This window comes from Peromyscus leucopus, chromosome 6, assembly GCF_004664715.2.
Source record: "Peromyscus leucopus breed LL Stock chromosome 6, UCI_PerLeu_2.1, whole genome shotgun sequence".
In the NCBI taxonomy this organism is placed as follows: Eukaryota; Metazoa; Chordata; class Mammalia; order Rodentia; family Cricetidae; genus Peromyscus; species Peromyscus leucopus.
Window position 1 is genome coordinate 108,446,926 of NC_051068.1, and position 21,442 is coordinate 108,468,367.

Genomic DNA, 21,442 nt, shown 5'->3' on the forward strand with positions numbered 1-21,442 from the left:
TATCACTTAGAAGATACCATAGCACCAAGAACAGAGATGATAATCACTCACTAGTAGACTCCTCAGAAATAAGTACTGTGCATGTCTTGGTGCTTCTTCATTTTGAGTGTTCCTTTCCTCTATCTTTTTCTTGATTTAGGACTACACGGCTGTTGACTGTTTTTTCCTCTGGTGTTACAGCCTAAGAACCTCACGTTGTTGTTCCCTGAAACATGGTTTTGAATGACTTCATTGAATCCTCAGTTTTTGTAGTCCGTGAAGTATCTATCCATTCTACTCTTGGAAGCTATTTTTCTAGGGTTGGTACAATCAGATGTTGTCAGAGTTTTTTTTTTTCCCCACTTGTTACCTTGCCTGCTCTGTTGTTTATTTTGTTGTGACAGATTCTGAATGTGTGGTCTTTTTGCATATAAACTTGTTTAAAGCTGTGGGTCCTTTCAACCACTCATGTTTTCCTAGAAGTGATGTGTCACTCTCAGCAGCAGTGAAGTGCCCTTACGGTGGTACTTTTGGTAGTATTACATTGCTTCATTGAAACAAACAAAAACCAACCATGAGAGTTTCAGTCATTTCTGTAGTATTGACAGTCAACTTGAGAACATCTGGGAGCACCTAGGGGCTCACCTCCAGGGATACCTTTGAGGGTATTTTAATAACATACTCACTTAAAATAATCTATCTAATGAGAATTAGAGAATCCGTCTTCATCATTGTTGGATATTTATTTATATAATGTCTAGAAAATCTGAACCTTTTTTTTTTATAATTTAGATATAAGTAATATTTTTCTTTATTATAATTGGAACTATTCAGGAATATTATGAAACATACTTTCAAAATACAAAAATTACCTATTTGAACAGAGGAATGCCTTTTTCTTTTCAACTCTCTCTCCCTTCCTTTCTTTCTCTCTGATTTCCTTATTGATGTTTTCTCTCAATTATATTTGCCATAGGCTTTTGCTAATTTTCTTTAAAAGTAAACATACATACATTCAGACATTGCATATGATGATTAATTTTAATTGTCATCTTTACCCAACCTACAATCACCTGGGAGAAGAGTCTCAATCAGGATTTATCTAGATCAGATCGACCTGATAGCATTGAATTGCTATCTTTTCTAAAATCTTGGACAAGTGAAACCTATTGTTTTTTATGTGAACAGAATACCTAACTAAATATAAATTTCTTAACTTGCATTCTTTTTTCAAATAATCCCAATAGTTCATTGAATCCAATTTTTGTTACTGAGATTTCTAACTTTTAAAACTTACTTTGATTTTTTTTTTTTCTTCATTTATTGAAGACAAGATTCTTTTCTCATGAATGATTACAGTTTCCCCTCCCTCTACTCCTCCCACTCTCTTCCCATCCCTTATTAGAAAAGAACAGGCTTCCTGGAGATAACAACCAAACATGACAAAATAAAACTAAAACCATCACATCAAAACTGTACAAGGCAACCCAAGAGAAGGAAAAGAGCCCTAAGAGCAGGCACAAGATTCAGAGACCCACTTGTTCACACACTCAGGAATCCTACAAATATACTAAGCTGACAGCTATAATATATACACAAAGGACCTGGTGCAGACCTGAGTATGATTTTTCTTTCTTTTAAAAAGTTATTCTTTAGCAATTTAATACATTTATATATTACATTCTGGTGACACCTATTCTTCTACCTCTTTTTTTCCTCTTCCCACTCCTAACCCTACACTTCCTCCCTCAAAATCCCCATCCCACTGTCATGCCTGCCTGTTTTGTGTTTGCTTTACAATGCACTATTAAATTTGTGATAAATATTTTTCAGATACCTCAGATTTGCTGTGGTGTGTTTAAGACTAGAGAGTTTTCTGTAGTATTCCCTGGACCACAGACAGTCCGGTCAATCTGAATTGCACCCCTGTCCTATCAATTCAGTCACTGGCCATGTCTTTTATTCTACTTTAAAAATACCTCTCACACACAAGTCAGACCTTTTCCCCATCCCCTGTTTTCTTCCTAGTCTTCATTGAGAACCAACCATCTCCATTATGTGCTCTATCAAACATTGGACTTTTTTCAGTGTCTGTGCCCTTTGCTATAATCAATATAGATTTCGGTTTTCTATTGAAATGCCTGCGTTCTGGTGTGTTTTATGCTTCCCCTCCTCACCACCACACAGCACTTTTCTTAAGTCATATAATTACTGTCATTCTGTCATCTCCCTGGGACGTTATTAACCTATTTTGTCTTTATGCTAGCCTGACCATAATCCCTGACTCTGTTGTTGCTTTTTATTCAATTTACATATGAGTCCATTACCTTCAAACACTTCCCGCCTTCTCTTCTGGTCTCTTGCATTTTGTCTTTGGGTGCCTAGTACTGACCTTAAGTTTTAAATTAAGTAAGTGGAAATTCAATTCAAAGACCCCATTTTAAAATTTTTGATCCTTCTCTCTCCCTCCCTCCTCCGGCTTCTCCTCTGCCTCTTCCTGGTGTTGTTTTGTGAGACATGGTATCCCTATGCAGCACAGGCTGGGCTGAGACTATGCTGCCCAAATTGACCTTGAACTCATCCACCTGCCTTGGTCTTCCATTTGCCAGGATTGCAGGTGTGTAAAAACATGTCTGGCAAACTCAAGCACTAAGTGTCTCCATGAGCATATCTGTCCTTTGGTTTTGTTTCTTGTGTTCAGGTCATATTTTAGTATCAGACCCAGAACTGGAGAGGATTTTGATAGAAGCCACACATAAATAAGGTCCTTGGGTATGGCAACTTTTGCACATAGAAAGGGGACATGATTTACTGGAAATAAATTCCTATCTGTGCACAAATAACCAATGGAATACTTTCCTATCCCTTCTCTCTATCATATAGCTTTACTTGAGGGTCCTAAGGAACTAACAAATAAACATCATTTTCACACCTTCTTGCTGTCTACCTGAGGGTGTTTGTGCATGTACAAAAAAAAGTTGAAGAGAATCACTTTTTAACATTAGCCTTTAAAGAGTGTGATGTCTGGGGTTCCAGAGTAAGGAGAGATTGGATAGCTTCCCTCCTTCATGGGAAAATGGCTGCTTTTCTCCACAGACTTCCAGGGTATACTGCTGACATTGATTTTATCAATCACCTTCAAAAAAATTGCAACTATCACTAGATTCTTTCAAACTCAATTTTTAGTTTTTGTCTTCATTATTATTAGGAATTTTGTTATTTCTCCGGTTTTGCCTTTATTTCTGACAGAAGTTACAATGTGCACTGCTAGAACAGTCCCATTTTGGGAAGAACTAAGAAACCATACAATTTTTTTTCAGGTGTAACTTTGACAGAAAAAAAAATCCTCTTTTGTGAGCAATATGACAAATGGAAATATAAGTTATACTGGAAAAGGCAGCTGAAGCCATTATTCTTTTATGGAGTACAAATGACCACATTTTGACAATTTTCCCTCTTTTCTATTTAATATATCCAGAATTGGCAAGAACAGCCTGATGGAAATACCACAGGGCTCAAAAGTCTCTTTTCCCCACATAAGAGTAATACCTTCCATGCTTCTCTGGGTCTCCTGCTTAAAGACAATTTTATTATTTAACATTTATCAAACTACCAAGCACTGTGTACTCTGAGAACACATAAAAATATGTGCCCTGACTAAATCTTTTCCATGGACATTCACACTCCACCAGAAGACAAGTCCATAATAATTCTGCAGTTTGGAGTAAAGAACTGGGCTGAGACCATGCCAGGTTTTACAAACTGATAAGCACAAATGAGCCAAACTCAAAGTTACTAAGTAAAGTTTTAGTGACCAATTATTAAACATATCAAAATAATTCTAATCACAAATAATCTTTCAGATTTTTGGTATTGGTAAAATGAGTCTTGAAATCTTTTCATTTTATACCTTAGATTGAATTATGACTTTAAAGAAATGTATATCAAACATAAAAATCCACCAGGAAAGATTTATAATGCAAAAGTTATATGTGGCAAAATTATATAATATTTTTACATTTATATACAGGATATGAATGGTTTAGGCAACCAAAATTTGGAAGTTCTATAAATCTTATGCTCATCTAAATCTGGATGTGTCTGCCCTAAACATTTGATTAGAGCAGGCATGCTCTTACCCACACACCCCTGTAAATTATGGTTTATCCTGACTTACAGCAACAGGACATCCTTCGTGGTCCATTAATTAACTGTGAGGTGAGCAGGTTATGGGTGAGAATCATGATCTAGGAGGCTGTTAGGTAATGTTTCAGCTCATTGGTTGCTGTGTTTCTTTCTTTCTTTCTTTTTTTTTTAAAGATTTTTTTTATTATGTATACAGCATATATGACAGCAGGACAGAAGAGGGCATTACATTACAGATGGTTGTGAGCCACCATGTGGTTGCTGGGAATTGAACTCAGGACCTCTGGAAAAGCAGTCAGTGCTCTTAACCGCTGAGCCATCTCTCCAGCCCCTGCTGTGTTTCTTATTTGCAGTGAAACAATAGTGAAGACAGCAAAATGGAGTTGGTCTTGGCATGGAAAGAAGAGTCCAACAGAAACAAGTCTAGGACATGGACAATATGGAAGCTGAGAATATTACTTAATTTTGTGTCCATGTTCTTGAAGTGGCAGCCTCACATGCCTCTAGTAAACTTTGAGGATGTCTCCATCATAGTCTAGACACCTGATATCAACAAGCTTATTTAATAGGATGGTTGTTATTTGGCCAACACCCAAAGGATGCAGAAACCCTCCCCTAGTGAGAATTTCACAAATGAATCAGTCCTCTGTGAGTATGGTTAGCATAACTCTGACTTCAGAACCCAAGCAGATTCCAAATATACCAACAAGATCTAGTTCTCTGTTTTGTGGTCCTGATGAACACACCTTTGCCTACCCCTGGGACTCAGGGTTAGTAAATGGAGTAGACTGGAAGCACATTTTATCTGTGATATCATTCTTTAGCATTTTCTGATTTCAAAACCAACTTGGGAAAATGGACTTTAGGGCTGCATTTTGATGAAAAATTTTATCTGTGATTGCCAGTCTTTAGCACTTTCCCTTCATATTTCTTCAGGATGTAAAATTGGAGTCAAGGAATTCCTTTGAGTTCCCACAGAAATGGTGCCAATTAATTTTGTTTTTTCTATTCCTCAGGAAACTTCCTTGGCTCAGCAATAATGTAACTTCCTGGCAACCCCTTGGCAATCTTCAACTTAGAGATTCTGGAATGCTTTCAGTTTCCGTGGGGAAATAGTTGGCTCTTATGAGTCCTTTTCCCTTCCAGCATACAGTAGAAGAAATACATTATTTAACCTTTTTAGGGAACCTGTCTAGGTCCCCTATAAAATCTTAACTCGTGATCATTTCACAAGCCTCTCCCCGCCATTTTCCCTCCAGAGACATCAGCATTGGGGAAGTATCTACTGTCTTTTCTACTGCTTGATGAAACCCCAGAATAGCTGAAGGATGCTCTGAAAACTATAGGAAGCAGTGATTTTTCCATAATACCAAAACAGCTTCATGAGGTATGGCTGAATGGTTTGAATGTGAAATGCTCCTCACAGGCTCATATGTTGCATGCTTGCTCCTTGAGTGGCAGTGCTATTTCTGGAGGAGATTTCAATTTTACAAAGTACAGAAAAACTGGAGGGAGTAGGCCATTCTCTCTGCTTCCTGGCAGCCATGATAGAAAGTACTCTGTTCTGTCACTCCTCCCTTCGTGACGGAGTGAGACCTCTGAAACCACAATTCAGGATAAATCTGTCCTTCAGGTTGGCTGCTCGGGCATTTTGTTATAGTGAAGAAAATGAAGACTAAAATAACACTTTTAAGTACCTAGTACGTTTATAAAGATCCTAATTATCATTTTTTGATCTGAAAACTGATTTTCCTGGAGGTTATAGTCATCAGATTTTGAAAAAAACAACAACAACCTAAAAAACTCTAAGATCTGATGTTCTTTTACTTTTAGAAATAGCACAATATTTTGTTCTATTCTGGTAAATTCTTGATGTCTAAAAGTAAAGTAATATCCTACTGTGACTAATTTAAAATGCTACAAATAAGTTGGATTCAAGAATCAAAATGAAAAAAAAATCAAATAACATATGACATTTTTTAGTATCCTAGTCCTCAGAGATCTCTTTAAAAGACTAATGAAAACTGACTTTTATGAAGCAGATTAGCCGAGTGTCTGACCAGGTGTGTGAACTAATAAACCATTGCACTATCACTGAGGTGTATTGTAAAACACCTTGCTTCCTTTCACCTTTCTCTCTAGCTTTTTATCCCAGCATGGAAAGTTTTTTCTGCAGTTCTTCTAGGCTCAAGAGAAACCCTCAGCTCTTCTCAAACTGTTTTCTGGGGGACAGACAGATAGGCACCTGTTAAGTACAGGTGCTCCCCAGGCCCTCACCATCTTTCATCTCCTGTGAAAGGAGAAATCCTGAAATTTCCAGATCTCACCTTAAATGCTAACAGAATTGAATTATAACCATGATATTTGAATCATTTATAATGAGAAATACTTGGGGATTTTTTCTCTGAAAGAGCTCAAAACGCCCACCTTTTCTCTTTATTATTTATAAAACTAGTAGGTATGTGTAGGAATCCAGATGGGAGTAATCAGTTTCTTTAAATTGTTAGGAACTGTTGTGATCCTAAGTGCACAAAAACCTCTTTTGGAGTTTTGCATTTGTTTCCTGAGAGATATAAAGGCATGACAAAGGGACAATATACTTTCAAAGGTCCATGATCCATCCTTACATTAGTTACTTTTTAATAACTATGACAGACAGAAATATAAGCATCACGGCTTATTGTGTTTCAGAAAACAGGGAAGCAGAGAAAGCTTAATCCGGAAGCAGGGCTGTGTCCAGTCATCAAAGACTATACCAACTTCCCTACTTCCATTTGCCAAGCTTTTCAAGCTTTGTAAGCCCCTACAGTTTCCTCTAACAGCGCAATCAATAGGGACCTGCAGGGGAACATTCTATATCCACACCATAGCATTTGACCCTAGTCCTCTACAGGCTTGTGGCTATTGATGAACACAAATTACATTCAATCCAACTTCAAAAGTTGTATCAGTACCAGTACCATTCAAAAGTCCAAAGTCTTCTGAGACTCAAACTCGCAGCTACGAGGCTTTGCAAAACTCAAAGAACAAGTTGTATACTTCCAACAGAAAATGGCACTTGATTCCAAAAGGGAAGAAGGAAGGGCGGTAGGGGAAGTTTTGAGCAAAGCAATACTGAAACCCATTAGGGCAAACATCAAACCCCACATCTCTGCATGGAGTTGCTGAGACCCACTGCTGTGGGTCAGTTGCTTTTAACATATGTGACCTCTTTCTTGGGCTGGATCTTCTTAGTGCCTGCAGGTTTTCTTGGAAGACATTTCACACTCCTTGTTCTTCCAACCCCCTTGGGTCTATGTCTCAACTTAGATTTCACATTCATGTTGTCACACACAGCTTACTTCGGGGTTCTGTGGAGGGACTCTAACTCTGCTACACATTGTCTGACCTCAATGGAAGGAAATGTCCACCTTTCTGGAACCTTGGTATAAACATTTATAACTCTGACTTTTGCTTTCTGCTGCCTGTCACACCAAGAGCACTATGCAGATGACAATGCTGAGTTTTGCTTCTAGGTCCAGAGCTATGATGGTCTGCTTGGATCATGCCTGTAGTTGCTAAGTGAAATGTGTGACTGAATTTCCTTAGGCAGACATTTCCAAGGGAACCCATTCAAAGACATGCTCTAGTCAGGATCTCCTCCACCCCCAATTATTTTTTTCAGTTTCTCTCCCTTAAAATGAATCTTTTAAAAATTGGGCTTCAGTTTTATACTTGGAAGCCTTTGACGGGTAGGGTCTTGCCACCAAGGCATCATTTCTATCGTTCCAGTACAAAGTGTACATGTACTCTTCAACTGGGCTAGTCATTTCCCCAAACCTTTCTGCTCTCTTACTGTAAATCTAGCTAAAAGCACTGACTCAACATGCTGCAACCTAAATACTATGTTGCCTTGCAATTTCCTCCACAAAGCAACTTAGTTCATTAATTGTGCATTCAGGCTCACCTTCATTTTCAGAACATGGGTAGATGCTTTGCCAGAATGCTTCATGAATGTCCTGTGGTTCAGTCGTTTGCCTCTGCTTCAAACCTCATGGGCCTGGCCTTTTCTGTCTCTATTTCTATGAACATTATGGTCTTCTGTACTCCTACCTGAAAGGCTCATTAATCTCCCCATATAGCACTCCAGGGCTTCTCTGACTTGCAGCTCTAAATGCCTCCACATGTTTCCCAGTTCCGAAGGTCTATGAACTATATGGTCAGGTTTACTAGAGCCACACCCTACCTTCAGTACCAACTTTTGCTATTAATTACTTTTCTTGTTGAAAATGCCCAACAGAAGTAAGTTGAAGGAGAAAGGACTTATTGTTTGCTTATAGTTTGGGAGAATGTGGTCCCCATAGTGGAAAAGGTATGGATGGATGCTGAAGTAGATGGGTTTGTGGTTACAGGAGTTTGCAGCATGGTTTGTTACATCTCAGAAAACCAAGAGGTAGAGTTTTTGCCCAAACTCGGGCTGGTTATAAACCTCAAAGCGCACCCATATGGCCTACTTTCACTAGCCAGGTCTCACTCTTAAAGGTTCTTCAGCTTCCATACACAGCAGCTGGAGACAGGGAATAAAGCACGGGAATCTGTGCAGAACCAAGACATGGCTAAATTTTGAAATTCATGTTTTAAAAAAATGGATAACTGCTCTTTAAAGAGTAGCACTTTGCATATAAATTTACAAGCAGTATATCCAAGTAATTCATAGAAGAGTAGAGGTTCAGCTTCCCCATGTGTTATGTTCAAGCACCATGTGAGTAATCCTTAACACAATCTAAGTACAACTTAGCTGCCATGGGAAATGCTACTTGAAGTGATGAGTGACCGTCATTCATTTAAGAACACAGCTTTGTTTGAGAGATCATTCATAGCATCCTAAAAGTGGGTCCATTGAGGTTCTGTGTTGAGTATTGTTCAGTGAGTGTTGAAAGCTCGTACATCCTGACCCTAGTCTTTTCAATGGCACAAAAGGAGATGGAGCATGTGGGGGTCTGGGGGCTGCTGTGAAGTGATTTTATGATTTTATTTCAAATGTCTCTTTCTCAATAATTACCTGTTACCAGTTTCAAGGTGACATAATTTGGGACTGAAGTTATTTCAAAGGTGCAGCTGCATTGGCTCATAGACTACCAAAGCCAGCTACCCTAAGCCCTGTGTCAACTGACGTTTATGGTTTTTATATTTGAACATTTAGTCGTTCCTGACTGTTGAAAAAGAATTGTAATAAATAGTCTGCTAGAGTCTATCCTTGAAAAAGATCAATGTCCCAGTGGATATTGGAAGTAGAAATGTCCCACCTGTTTGAGCCATTTGTCTGTCTATGTCTGTGTGATTATAGTAGTCTTTAGCTCTGCTCTGCATGATAAATTATTGTTTTCAATGTCCTGGGTCAAATGCTGAAGGCAAGAATATACTGGGAAAATGGTTTAATCTTTGATTGGCATTCACAGCCACTTTACCCAATTCTGCTTGAGTAGAAATAACCAAGCTGTTCTCTTAGGAGGTATTCTTGTACAGATCTAAAAAAGGTGGCAGGGGTGGAAGGGGGGCTCTCATGCAAGTTATAGAATTTGTCTTCTTCCAAGTGCGCTGATAACATCACCACAGGCAATATAATGAGGGGTATTTTCTGCTTTTGCTAATTAAAATAATTAACATGCATTGATTTTATTATGGTATAGTTGTTTTGGAGTCAGATACAAACTTCAAAGCAAAATCAATCAAACTCAATTGTATAACCTAGGAGATGTTATTCATATTCCTTTAAATCTTATTTAGATTATTAAATAGATTGAATTTAACATTAATACCTGGTTTCTTAGGGAGACTGTAGAACTTATCATCATCAGATTGTCTTCTGGCTGCCTTTTGTTGGAACACTATAAAAATATAGTACATAAAATCGATTAGACAAAAGCATTTAAGAATATGAAATACACCATGAAAGCCTCCCTGGAAGCAGAATGCAACAGTGTTTTCCTTAGTAACAATATCTGAATTGTATTCATTTTTGAGTATAAGGATTACTAAAACTAATTCCCTCATCTGTACAGTTTATTAGTAATTTTGGCAAGCATTTTCTTTGGGCAGAGTCCTGTTATATTGATGGAATGCTTCCCTAAACTGGTTAAATCATGCCAATTCCCTTTTTGATATCAGGTAATGATAAAATCTTGAATTTGTTAGAAGTGATCAATGCTAAGTTCCCATGAAGAATCCATTTGCATAGAGACTACTCAAACTGGCTTGTGGGTGATAAGCAAGCATAACGATTGTTTCTTCTTCAAGTGAAGAAAAGCCTGTTGTGTTCTGCAGATGTAATAATAAAAGAGGCACTTGACTCTTGCACCATCTACCCAGACCTCAGACCTAGTAAAGCAGCTTGTTTGAATTACTTCATTATCTGAAAAGTGCTTTGTTCTCATTTATTATTTCTCTCATGAAGTTCTGGGAATTAAGTCAGCATTACTCACCCCATTTTGCAGATGAAAGGTAAAATCAGTGTTTAATATTTATTAAGCACCCACAAAGTTCTGGACACATTCTGGTATTTGTTAATGAAATAGACCAGATCCTTTACTACTTTACTTTTGGAAAATGAGCATCCGGAGTTACATTTATTTTTATGGGCAGTCTGAATTATGGGGTTTGGGAACTCGAAGAGGCCTGGGAGATTTAGTCCAGCCTCATATGTTTATAGATGAGGAAGTAAGCAGCTTGTAAAAGGGCTAAGTGAATTTTGAAATGATCCCTGAGTTGTTAGCAGAGAGATGATTTAGACCCTTAAGTCTTGGCCTTCAGTCTGTTGCTTCCTCCTTACAGTGATGCTGTGTCTCCCATTTAGGAACAATTCCCTTTTAAAGTTAGAGAGGGAGGCTGGGAGGAGCTACAGGAGCATGGTTGTGCTCTTGTTCTTCTTGGTATCTCAGCAGGATCTTCCTATAAAATGGTAACTGAGGAACATGGGGACAAGGAGACAGCTGCATGGCACTTGGACATTGTGACCTGGAGAAACACCTCGGCAATATCATAGAGTTCTGCCTTGGCTTTACTCTTATTTAAACCACTCTAAGATCAAGCTCATATATGGAATAATCAAGAACACATTTTTTAAAACAAATGTCCCAAATCAAATCAACATTTATTAAGCACTCATGTTTCTAGATAATATGAAGAGAAAGATTATTCCTCTCCATGTCCTCAGGAGAAGAGAATATACTTTCAAATATGATGCATTTGAAAAAAATTATGCATATAAAGGAACATCTCTGGTTGAAAATCAGTTTTCTTTGTACATTCTGGGTTTGGGGCATTTTTCCTAAATGAAATACACTAAGGAGTATATGGCATGTGACTCCATACTTGAGGATGCTAGATTTTTTTTTCCAGGTTGTATGTGGTGTTTTCATCAGCTAGTTCTTTAATTTCTATTGAATACAGTAATAACAGGCAGTCTGTGCTGTTGTTAATATTGTTAGGGTGTAACAGAGTGTCTAAGACTGAAAAATGGTAGTTGGCATCATTAATATGGGAAATGACTTGAACCCAAAGACAAATGCAACAATAATTTTCCCAATTAAGCAGCACACTACCTGTGAGTTTCATGGATCCAGCTGAGGTTTGGAGCTGCAGAGCATTTGAAAGCAGACTTCTCTTTCTAGCTTTCTGGGTGTGAATTTGCTCTAAATCCAATTTATCCTGGATATTTTTCTGCTAGCAACAAATGGTCTATGTGACATGGAGTCAATGCTGCCCTTCAGTCACTATGCATTAGTGTGATTTCTCTAGGGTTGAGCCAGGGTCAGTCTGGAGCTGAGAGTGGACTACTGAGATGGGTGGTGGAATGAGCAAATGCTGATAGCAGAGCTATAGGGGGAGGTTGGCAGGAGGTTACAGTGCTGAGATCCCCTTATATCTAATCTGCCTTAGAATTCCTTAACTCACCTGCAGCTGCACCCATGTCAGTTCCCTTCCCCCCACCACTTGCTGAATCCTTACAAAAATCCAGACTTAGTAAATGGTCTTAGCATTGCTTTTAACGTTCAGAGCTGTTTTTCATATACAAAACAGCCACAAGAAAAGATCAATTATTTGTGATCAGAAGGCTTAGACTAATAGAAAAACTAGAAAGTTGAGCCAGTAATAATTAAAAACAAAACCAAACCAAAAAACATTGAGACAACGCTGACCCTCTGTGCTTGAATTCTTGGACAACATTGCTTCAACTACCTTGTGTCTGGTCAATGTCCAAAGAATGCTACCAATGCAATTCTGACAAGTCAACTCGGCTAACCTTTGCACAATGAAATCTTATTTTTCTCTTGCTACCTACAGTTAGAATTCGTAAAGACACGAGATGACGGCAGTACTTAAGCACAAAAAGTCAATAGAGGAAAAAGCCAAAAACAAAAACAGGTTTTAAAGGTTCAAATAATCTTAAACAATACAAATGTCTTAAATGACACCCTCATTTATTTTAAATATTGGTAAAAATGACTTCTGTAAAAGCTTCTCAGGAATATAAATGACATTGAATGGAAAAATTAGCATAGTATTAAATATTCAAAAATGTTAAGCAAAGCAGAAGTAGCAGAGGAGGAAAGGGTGAACTGGAACAAGTTCTCTTGCACAATTTGTCTTTCCAGGCTGTTCGGCAGGAACGCTCCTTGTGTCGCCCTCAGTTATAATATCCCGAGAACATAAGAACTCATTCCGAGAGCCCCTTTCTGGAAAAATGGGCAAAGTACCCTCAGCATTATTGTCTAAGCAGTTAAGCTGATAAAAATCTGTGGGATAGCAAATGCCATTCATGAAGATTCGAAGGGCAAGTCACAAATCCCATGATGCTCTGTGCCCATCGCAGGTGGGGAATGAAAACACATCTGTACTGTGTTTTCTTGCAGGGGATGAGCTCCTAGAAGGGAGTGCTTTATTATTCACTTGACAACCTGCCATTAGGTTGCCAACGACACAGCCCAGAGCTGTACAAACAAGGTCCTGGGGGTGTACAGGTTTATCAGACAGTGTCCAAACCTTCCTACTTTTCACTCATTTAGACAGAGGTCAGACATGCTATCAGCACCCACTGATGAGAGAGGAGAGAGGTAAGCAGTCAGGAAGAGGAAGGGTCAAAACCAGTCCTTGTAGCCCTGTTTCCCTACTACATGCTACATGAAAGCTAATCACAAAAAGGCAGAAGAGGGAAAATAAAAAAGGAACCAATAGCACCTCCCCCTTTTCCATAGGTGTCAAAGGAGGGAGGGAAAGAATGCTGTAACGCCATAGGTGGTCCCAGTGAGTCATCCAAAGCTCAGAGAAGAAATGTAGCCTCTCTGAGACAGTACAAACACTCTGATAGCTTGAGCCATTTAGTTGTGCTGACATTAGTCCCACCTCATTATCCAGTACATTTATCTAACACAGTTCACCACATCAGAACAGGGATGTGGACATGGATCTTTCACCTGGCAGGAGCTTACGGACCTATGCAAATGGAAACGATGCTTGGGCATTTAGGGAGAATGTGTGCCTACTCAGCACCCAGTGCACACGCAGTCATCAATGTTGGTACATTTTCCTTTTGAGATTGGCAGAGACAGGATAGGGGAAGAATATAATGACCTGAAGGTAAGTTGTGGGGAGACTGAAATACAAGGGTGGTATTCACAGATACTTAGCTTCTTAAGGAAAAAAAAACATCCATTTTCTTTCCAATCTAACAGAAATTTGAACTTGATTGGTAGATTAGTATGAAAATCCTCTTTCTGCACAGAAAAATCTCACAATCAATTTTTCCTCTACATTTCAACTTAATTGAGGTGGAGATAGAAAACAAACTTTTTATTTGAATATTTATTTTAGTTTATACAAACAAGAATATTTCTACTCTAAAATTGTTTTCTATCTAGAAAGCTGGTAAATTCTGGAAGAAGACAGGTTGTTTTGTGGAATTGAAGCTTGAGGCCATCACAATGAGTTTATTAGCTCAGCCTCCATGCACCCCTGGGTAGGCAAATCTTCTTCTGTTTATCAGGCAAGCAACACATATGGAACACCTGCTGTTTGCCTAGCAGCGTGTTGACTTGTTTTTGGTCATTCTGTTCCGTTAGAAAATGTTATGAGAGTAAATATTAATTGAATAATAACCCAATTAATCTTTCTTTCATTTCAAAGAGAAATAGCTTAGGTGATAAGGGAGCCACTGAAAGCCTCCAAAACTATTAGGAGTTTACCTTTTGGTTTATTCTTGGTGATTATCCAAATGGAATTCTCTGCTCTTTCCCCTCTCTGTGTCAGAAAATGCTTTCATACTAGATACCAGTGGGGTCATGGTTTTGTTTTATTGTATTTCACAGGATTGTAGGATCTGGCCTTTGAATGTATATTTTTATATTCCATTTGGTTATGTGAACTTTGAACAGTCACTAAATACTAAATATACTAATAGAATTCACCCTATGGGGATTGAAGACTTCCAAAGTGAGGGTTGTGCCCATTTGATCTAATTGTTTTTAATGTTGGTAGCTGGTGAATATTTTGGAAAAACATGTATTCTAGTATATATACATATGAAACTATGTAAGGGGAGATGCAGAAGGCAGGCATTAATAGGGAATAGAGAGGTTGCTTTACCTTGTGTCTATAGAATAACTTAAAATATCATCTGAACCATGTTTTTGTGTACTGCTCTAAGCCAACCACAGAGCAGATGTAGCTTTCATTCTCATGAAAATGCAGAAAAGCAGCTATTATGAATAATTAACAAAGATAAATTTTTAAAAAATGATTTGAGATTGTGCAACTCTTACCAAGTCACACAGCTTTGAGTGCACAGTGTCATCAAGTTCAGTTCCGTCTCTCTTCAAGGGGGTCATGAATTTTACTGATGAATTTCTTTCATGGGGGATGCCTCCTACCATGAAAGCTCCATAGAGCATCTCATTCTTCTCTAATCACATAACTCAGAGTTAAAAAGATGCTCACAGTAAAAGTACTGGAAAAAAAAAACATTGTAGATTCAAGAAATTTATAGCGTCTCTCTCTCTCTCTCTCTCTCTCTCTCTCTCTCTCTCTCTCTCTGTGTGTGTGTGTGTGTGTGTGTGTGTGGTGGGGGTCGGAGTTTCTTTGTGTGCAGCTGTTAAATGACCATTATGTAAAGATTTCAAATGTTTATTCTGTCTTAAAATGGCAACCTTGTGGATCTGAGTTTCCCAACATTGGTACTATTGACATTTTATACTGTATAAGCTTTAGATTATAATTGTCAAAAGCTAATCTTTAAAGTGCGGGATGGTCATCAGGTACCTCTGACCTCTACCTCCTAGGTACCTCTAGCATTATCTTACTTGTGAAAATCAAAATCTCTCTAGACATTGCTAAGTGACATCTGGGAGTCATTAAGAATTACTACCATGGGTCAATCAAACTTCTTACCGCAGACACATTCAACGGGGTGTAGTAACATAGTAAGGGCAAAACACAGAAAGTTGTGGTACAATTGGAAAAAAATCTAAGTGCTTGGTGATACTTTCATTCATTTTGCTCACATAGGCAAATCTATAATGCCAGTTCACATGAATTTGGATTTTGCCCCTTTTATATGACCAATGAATTGAATCCTTGAAAGATGAGGCTGATAAGATTTAACTTTATATCACTGTGCTAAGAGATGGCCTGGAAAGTCCTCTGGTTTCATTCAGTGTTTCTGTGAATGAGCCAGGAGACTATGGTGTTCTGCTCTGAGGACAAGGAGAACAATTCATTAAACATAGGTTACACAGCAGTACTGCTTCTGTTCAATGAACAGTACATACTCAGTCATCATGATGGCTCCTTTGTAGAGCTGGATCAGCACCCTTTCACAGAAAGACAAAGAACTTCACTCGGAAAGGCAGGGGCCCTAGCCTTATATAGAAAGATGATGATGTCATTCCGTTCTGAGAGCACCTGTGACATGCATATGGTGTTCTGAAACTAAATGGTTTGGACTAGGTCACCTAGGCAGAGAACGGGCAGCAAGGCTCTCACCATAAGACCCACTTGAATATATTTCTTTACTAAGGAAGCCTGAAGCCACTCTACTCTGTCACATTTATAACCGTGGGAATTAATTTTCCCAAGAGTTTTCACAAGGACTCTCCCACCTCCAATTCATTGTATGAAATCAGTTTCAAGTACAAGTGAACTGCAAGTGGAAATTTTAGGCAAACAAGTGAGTTGTACTTGACATTTAGGGCCTTGGTAGCTGAGACGCCCTCAAGAAGGTCATATATGCAACTTTGTTGTACTGTAAAATGCCAAGGATACCTCAGGAGCAACTGCAAATTGAAAGGGGAATTGTATTCTGCTCCAAATCAGTCACATGGACTTGGTCCTATCATTTTCCTATTAATTGTATGAGGGGAGAATGAAAAATGATTGAGTGATGCTAAAACCTTTCCCTAATAAGAGTTCACATCTGTGCATGGTCTGAGATGGAATTCTCCTACCATTCTATCTGAGCCATACTGACCACCATTTTCTTTCCTTGATTTGTTCTAAATCAAGAATTCTGTCACTAAAAGATAGTAATCTATAGAATCCCACTATATTCTTGATGCCTAATGAGCCTGATCTTGTCCAATATCACAGGGAAAGGAAAGTGTTAAGAACATGAATATCTGAGAAGAGGATGACCATTTAAGAAAAAAAAATGCTTTAAAGAAAAAATAACTTTTTTGTTGCAGTTCTTTTTTTTTTTTTTTTTTTTTTTTTTTTGGTTTTTCGAGACAGGGTTTCTCTGTGTAGCTTTACGCCTTTCCTGGAACTCGCTTTGGAGACCAGGCTGACCTTGAACTCACAGAGATCCTCCTGGCTCTGCCTCTCGAGTGGTGGTTAAAGGCATGCGCCACCACCGCCAGGCTTGCAGTTCATTCTTAATCTTAGGGAGTGTTTCACACAACAATCAGAATCAGAAACATGTCTTCTGAGAAAGTGGATGGATATAAGTTCAGTTTTGAATTGTTAAGTTACATTTCTGTGTGTAGAGGATGATGGAATGCAGAGCAGAACTTCTCTCCCATATGTGATCTATAGCATGTAGAAAAAGGAACAATACATGGTCATCTGGGAGCTTTGTTCTGTTTTGTGTGGGCTCTGCCCTGCAAATTACTACTTCAAATATTGGATGTTTTAGGGCAGGAGAAAAAGAAATAGTACAAAGACTATATCAGCCTCCTACCTTCCATATTCTTAGTGAAGTCTACTGTAGCAATATAGATGTGAATTTTGCCTCTTCTACCATTGGCTCATTCAGCTAATATTCATCAAATTCTCTCAGTTTATGTATTCATCATTGAATGTGGAAACAAGTATTTAATGGTGGGAAGGAAGATTCTGAAGAAGCTGATCTCTTCCACTGTGGATGTTGTAGGTTAGAGGAAGGAAATAAATATGAATGCATGAAAGTGAAGTGAATTTATCGGTGGAAGGAGCTCATGGTTCAGTGTTCACAGGTATGGGTAATAAAAAGGCAGGTGCTCACATGCTGCTGGTACTGCTTCCTAGTTTTATCATTGGGGCAGTGCATTGGGATTCTCTTAGCATCAGCTCCCTCATCTGAAATTAGACCTGCAATGTAAACCACACAGTGCTGCTATGTGAGTGAGAGTTCACAGAAGTTGCCTCCTATTGATAGCCCTAGTATCTCAGTAGACCACAGACTCTCCTTTGTGCCAGACACTGTACTTTTTTAAAAAAACTCTATTTTCCTTAACTTCTGACTTTACCAGAACCAAAGAAATATATAGAACCCTTTTCTACATTAGAATTAGCATATCAAAGTCATTCTTTGCTCAAATCCTAAACAAAGGTATTTCCTGCAATATCAACATAGCTTCTTGTAGCTCTCTGTTTTTTTCTTTGTTTAGTCTCTGAAATGATATATTTGGATTCTTTACTCTGTTTTCTTCAGTTCTGCACCTTACAGCTTCCTCTTTGGCTATGTTATACTGTAGGTGGGCCAACATTCTGCGGCCACTCTGTTCTGTCAAGAATCAAGAATGGTGCAAATTGATGTTCTCCTGATGAATGGATAGTGGGATGAAATGACATTCCATTTAGTAGATCTGCTTGAGTGGGAGGACTAGGCAAGGTGTGGAAAAAGCCTTCTAATGCTGGGATTCTTGGCAGGCATATCCACGTCTGACTTTGTACTGGGGATTTGAACTTGGATCTTCATGCTTGCACACTAAGCCGGCTCTTCAGCCACCAATTGCTCATTCTGAATCCATAACCCAAATTTCCTACTCTCTTTCACTCTAATTGACTTTTGTAGAATTATGTATGAGCTATCAAATTAAGTCCATCTTTATTAATGAAGAATTAGAATGATCAAAAATTTTAATTATTTCTCTATTCATTTATTTTAAATTTTCAATTGAGAGTTTAATGTAAGAATGATGTATTTATATCACCTCCACCATTCCTTTATTCATTATTTTCCTAAATTTAAAAAGAAATGGTGGAAATAATGGGGAGAAAGTTTTAAGTGGGGAGAGAGATGGAAGGGTAGGGCAGAGAAGGGAGGGGTAACTAGTACAAAGAGTGAAAAGCCATATGGAAACATTTTATAGAAGAGTTTAACTGTAGTTACCCTACACAGTGAATTATAGTCTCCCAGGAGTCATAGGTTGTAAATAAAAAGCCCATTACTAGATCAGTAGATACCACCCGTTGGGTCACAGATATGCCAGAGAGCTGCCTCCCCCCCAAAAAAAAAATACATGTTATTTCCAATGCTCTTATTGCCCATCATGACTTACCCTAACTGGTAAGGCCCTATTGTTGAAGACACTACACACTTAGGTCATGGACAATGGAGAAATCTAATTTGCACCAAGAAGCTGATATTTTCTCTCTAGATTTCATAGTACAGGAAGGTAACACAAGTCTTACATATGTATTAACCCTATGGACTGTAATAATGATGGTCATGGGAAGCTATGCCCATGGGTACTATAACAGTATGGCTGTTATGGAGGGAACTGTTTGCTGCTTGTATGTAAGGCCCACTCCCCAGGAGGAAATGTTTACTTTGTACTGTAAATCTGGCCAAGAACCCATGGCTGGGGAGATTATAGCACCATGTATGAACCTACTTTTATTATTTTGCGAAAATGGACATAATATCAAACTGCCCTCTAAGTTCACATCTTTCAACTCACAGATTAACCCAGCTCTCCTACCTAGTCAGAGAAGTTTATTGGTGTAATGAATGGCATAGTTAAAACAGAAATGCACAACTGCTCAAAAGGCAGAGACTAAATTACTGTGGACTATTCAGCCACAAATAGGACATGTATGTCACCTCTGAATCTTCAAGGTTCAAGGACCATTGTGGAGAAGAAACAGAAAGATTGTAAGAGCAAGAAAACTGGAACAAAACAGTATCACCTGGACAGGACAAGACTGCTGCATGCGTGAGTTCACAGCAGCCTTGGCTGCTTGTTCAAGACCTGCACAGCATCACAGCAGTCTAAATGCTAGCATGGAGGGAAGAAGGACTCAGAAGACCCCACACCTAAATAAGGAACCACTGACAGCTAATGGCTTCTAGGAGCAGGAGACTCAGTTTTCTTTAAGGGTATGGCCCTGGTAGGTAAAACTTGTTCCAGGTGATGGTTCCACTCACATGGGTATATAGGCAGCATAAATTGGACTATGTATATTATTTTTTAAAAAACTGAAAGTTGGGAGGAGGAGGTGGATATGGAAGAACTGAGAGTAAATATGATATTGTATGCATGCATAAAATTCTCAAAGAATTAATAAAATATTATACTAAAGTTGGGCCAATGTAACTTATCTGTGACTTGAAAAGATGCTTACAGCCTTTAGAGTTTTATGGCACCAGTCCCTTTATTTTTTACCTCATCCCCCAATCCCATTTCTCTCATGAACCAAGGAGCATACCACAAAACCATATACTAACATGTCTGGGAACATGGCTCAGTGGTTCCAATCAGTGGCAGCTCTTTCAAAGAACCCAGGTACAATTACCAGCACCCACATGGTAGCTTACAATTCTCTGTAATTCTATTTCCAGGACACCCAGTGCCCTCTTCTGGCCTCTGTGGGTACCAGGCATGCACCTGGTATGCACCCACCTGTCTATGTAGACATGCATACAGGTAAAATATCCATGAACACACAATTTGAAAGTTGAAAAAAAAATCCATAGACGACATACCTTGGGCTATGTAAGGCGTTGTTTCTTCTTTGAAAGGCATGTGAGTGGGTCGGGGGGTGGGAGCAGGAGGCCTGTTGATAATGAAAGAACGATTTCCAGTTCTTTTCTTTATGCTCTTACTGGCCAGGATCAGATCGTACTCGTTGTCATCAGTCTCAGCAAATGCATATGGGTTTTCTTCCTCCTCCTCTTTCTGCGATTCATCTTCTCTCTTTTCTTCTTTGCTGGGTTCCTCTCTTGTCTCTTGTCTCGCACTGAGATCACTCCAGTTTTGAATTCTTTCCATTTGGTCTTCCACCACTTTCCCTGCTTGGGAAACATTTAGTTTGGGTTTACATTATACTGTATGCAATATTCTTGCTGCTTTTTATTTACTGTATCATCTCAAATCACTTTACTCACATGCCATTGAGACAATATGAAAAAGGGCCCCATCTCTAGTAAAATATATGACTATCAAAATTCAAAAAGAAAAGTTGGTTGTTTGATTCACTTATACAGCTTAGAATTGCTAGTTCTGCAAAGAAAATAATATATGTTTTCAAAAAATTATCATTTCTTAAACATTACTTTAGATATATATTTGATAAGAGAAAACGAGTCATAAATCTATATCTCAAGCTCCAAATGCCTCAAAAGGGGTGTTTTTAAGCATAAAACTCACGCATGTTTTTCCCCAGTAAGATACCTTCCCTTTTCTACTGCTTGTACTGATTATTTCACCTAAAACCTAATTTCCCTGAAAATGACAGGAGAGACCAGCCATGCATACATGCTTCCGCTGTCTGTCCTAGCAAAGACAGACTGACTTTCCAAAAGTGCAACTCTTGATTTTCACAGGTGAATATGAGCCTCACTCAGAAATGTGACACCAAAGTGGAGACCTTGATGTAACGGACATTGTGGGCAATCACTAGCTTAAGGATTAGGTGTGTGATTAGAATGCAACCGCATAGTCAGGAAAATATTTACCTGCTTTGTAAGAATACGCTAAGACATCTTCGAAGCAGTTGTTAAGCAGACAAGCATATGAAACACTCTGGTTAATAAATTAAAAATAACCCGCACCTCTCTACTAGACCGATGAGAAGGCCTTTCCCT

The 21,442-nt window shown here is 38.6% G+C and overlaps 1 protein-coding gene across 2 annotated transcripts in view; it reads right to left on the reverse strand.

Annotated features, from left to right (window-relative positions):
• Positions 1–21,442, reverse strand: part of Bank1 (B cell scaffold protein with ankyrin repeats 1) — a 264,417-nt gene that overhangs the window by 22,489 nt on the left and 220,486 nt on the right. Inside the window, exons 10-11 of one of the 2 annotated variants that reach the window (XM_028857459.2) lie at positions 20,342–20,647; positions 9,924–9,992 (exon numbers count right to left, since the gene is read on the reverse strand). In XM_028857459.2, coding sequence (XP_028713292.1) covers positions 9,924–9,992; positions 20,342–20,647 — 375 coding nt within the window. Of the gene's footprint in view, positions 1–9,923; positions 9,993–20,341; positions 20,651–21,442 lie in introns of both variants that reach the window. The other variant, XM_037207133.1, reaches the window with a different exon arrangement.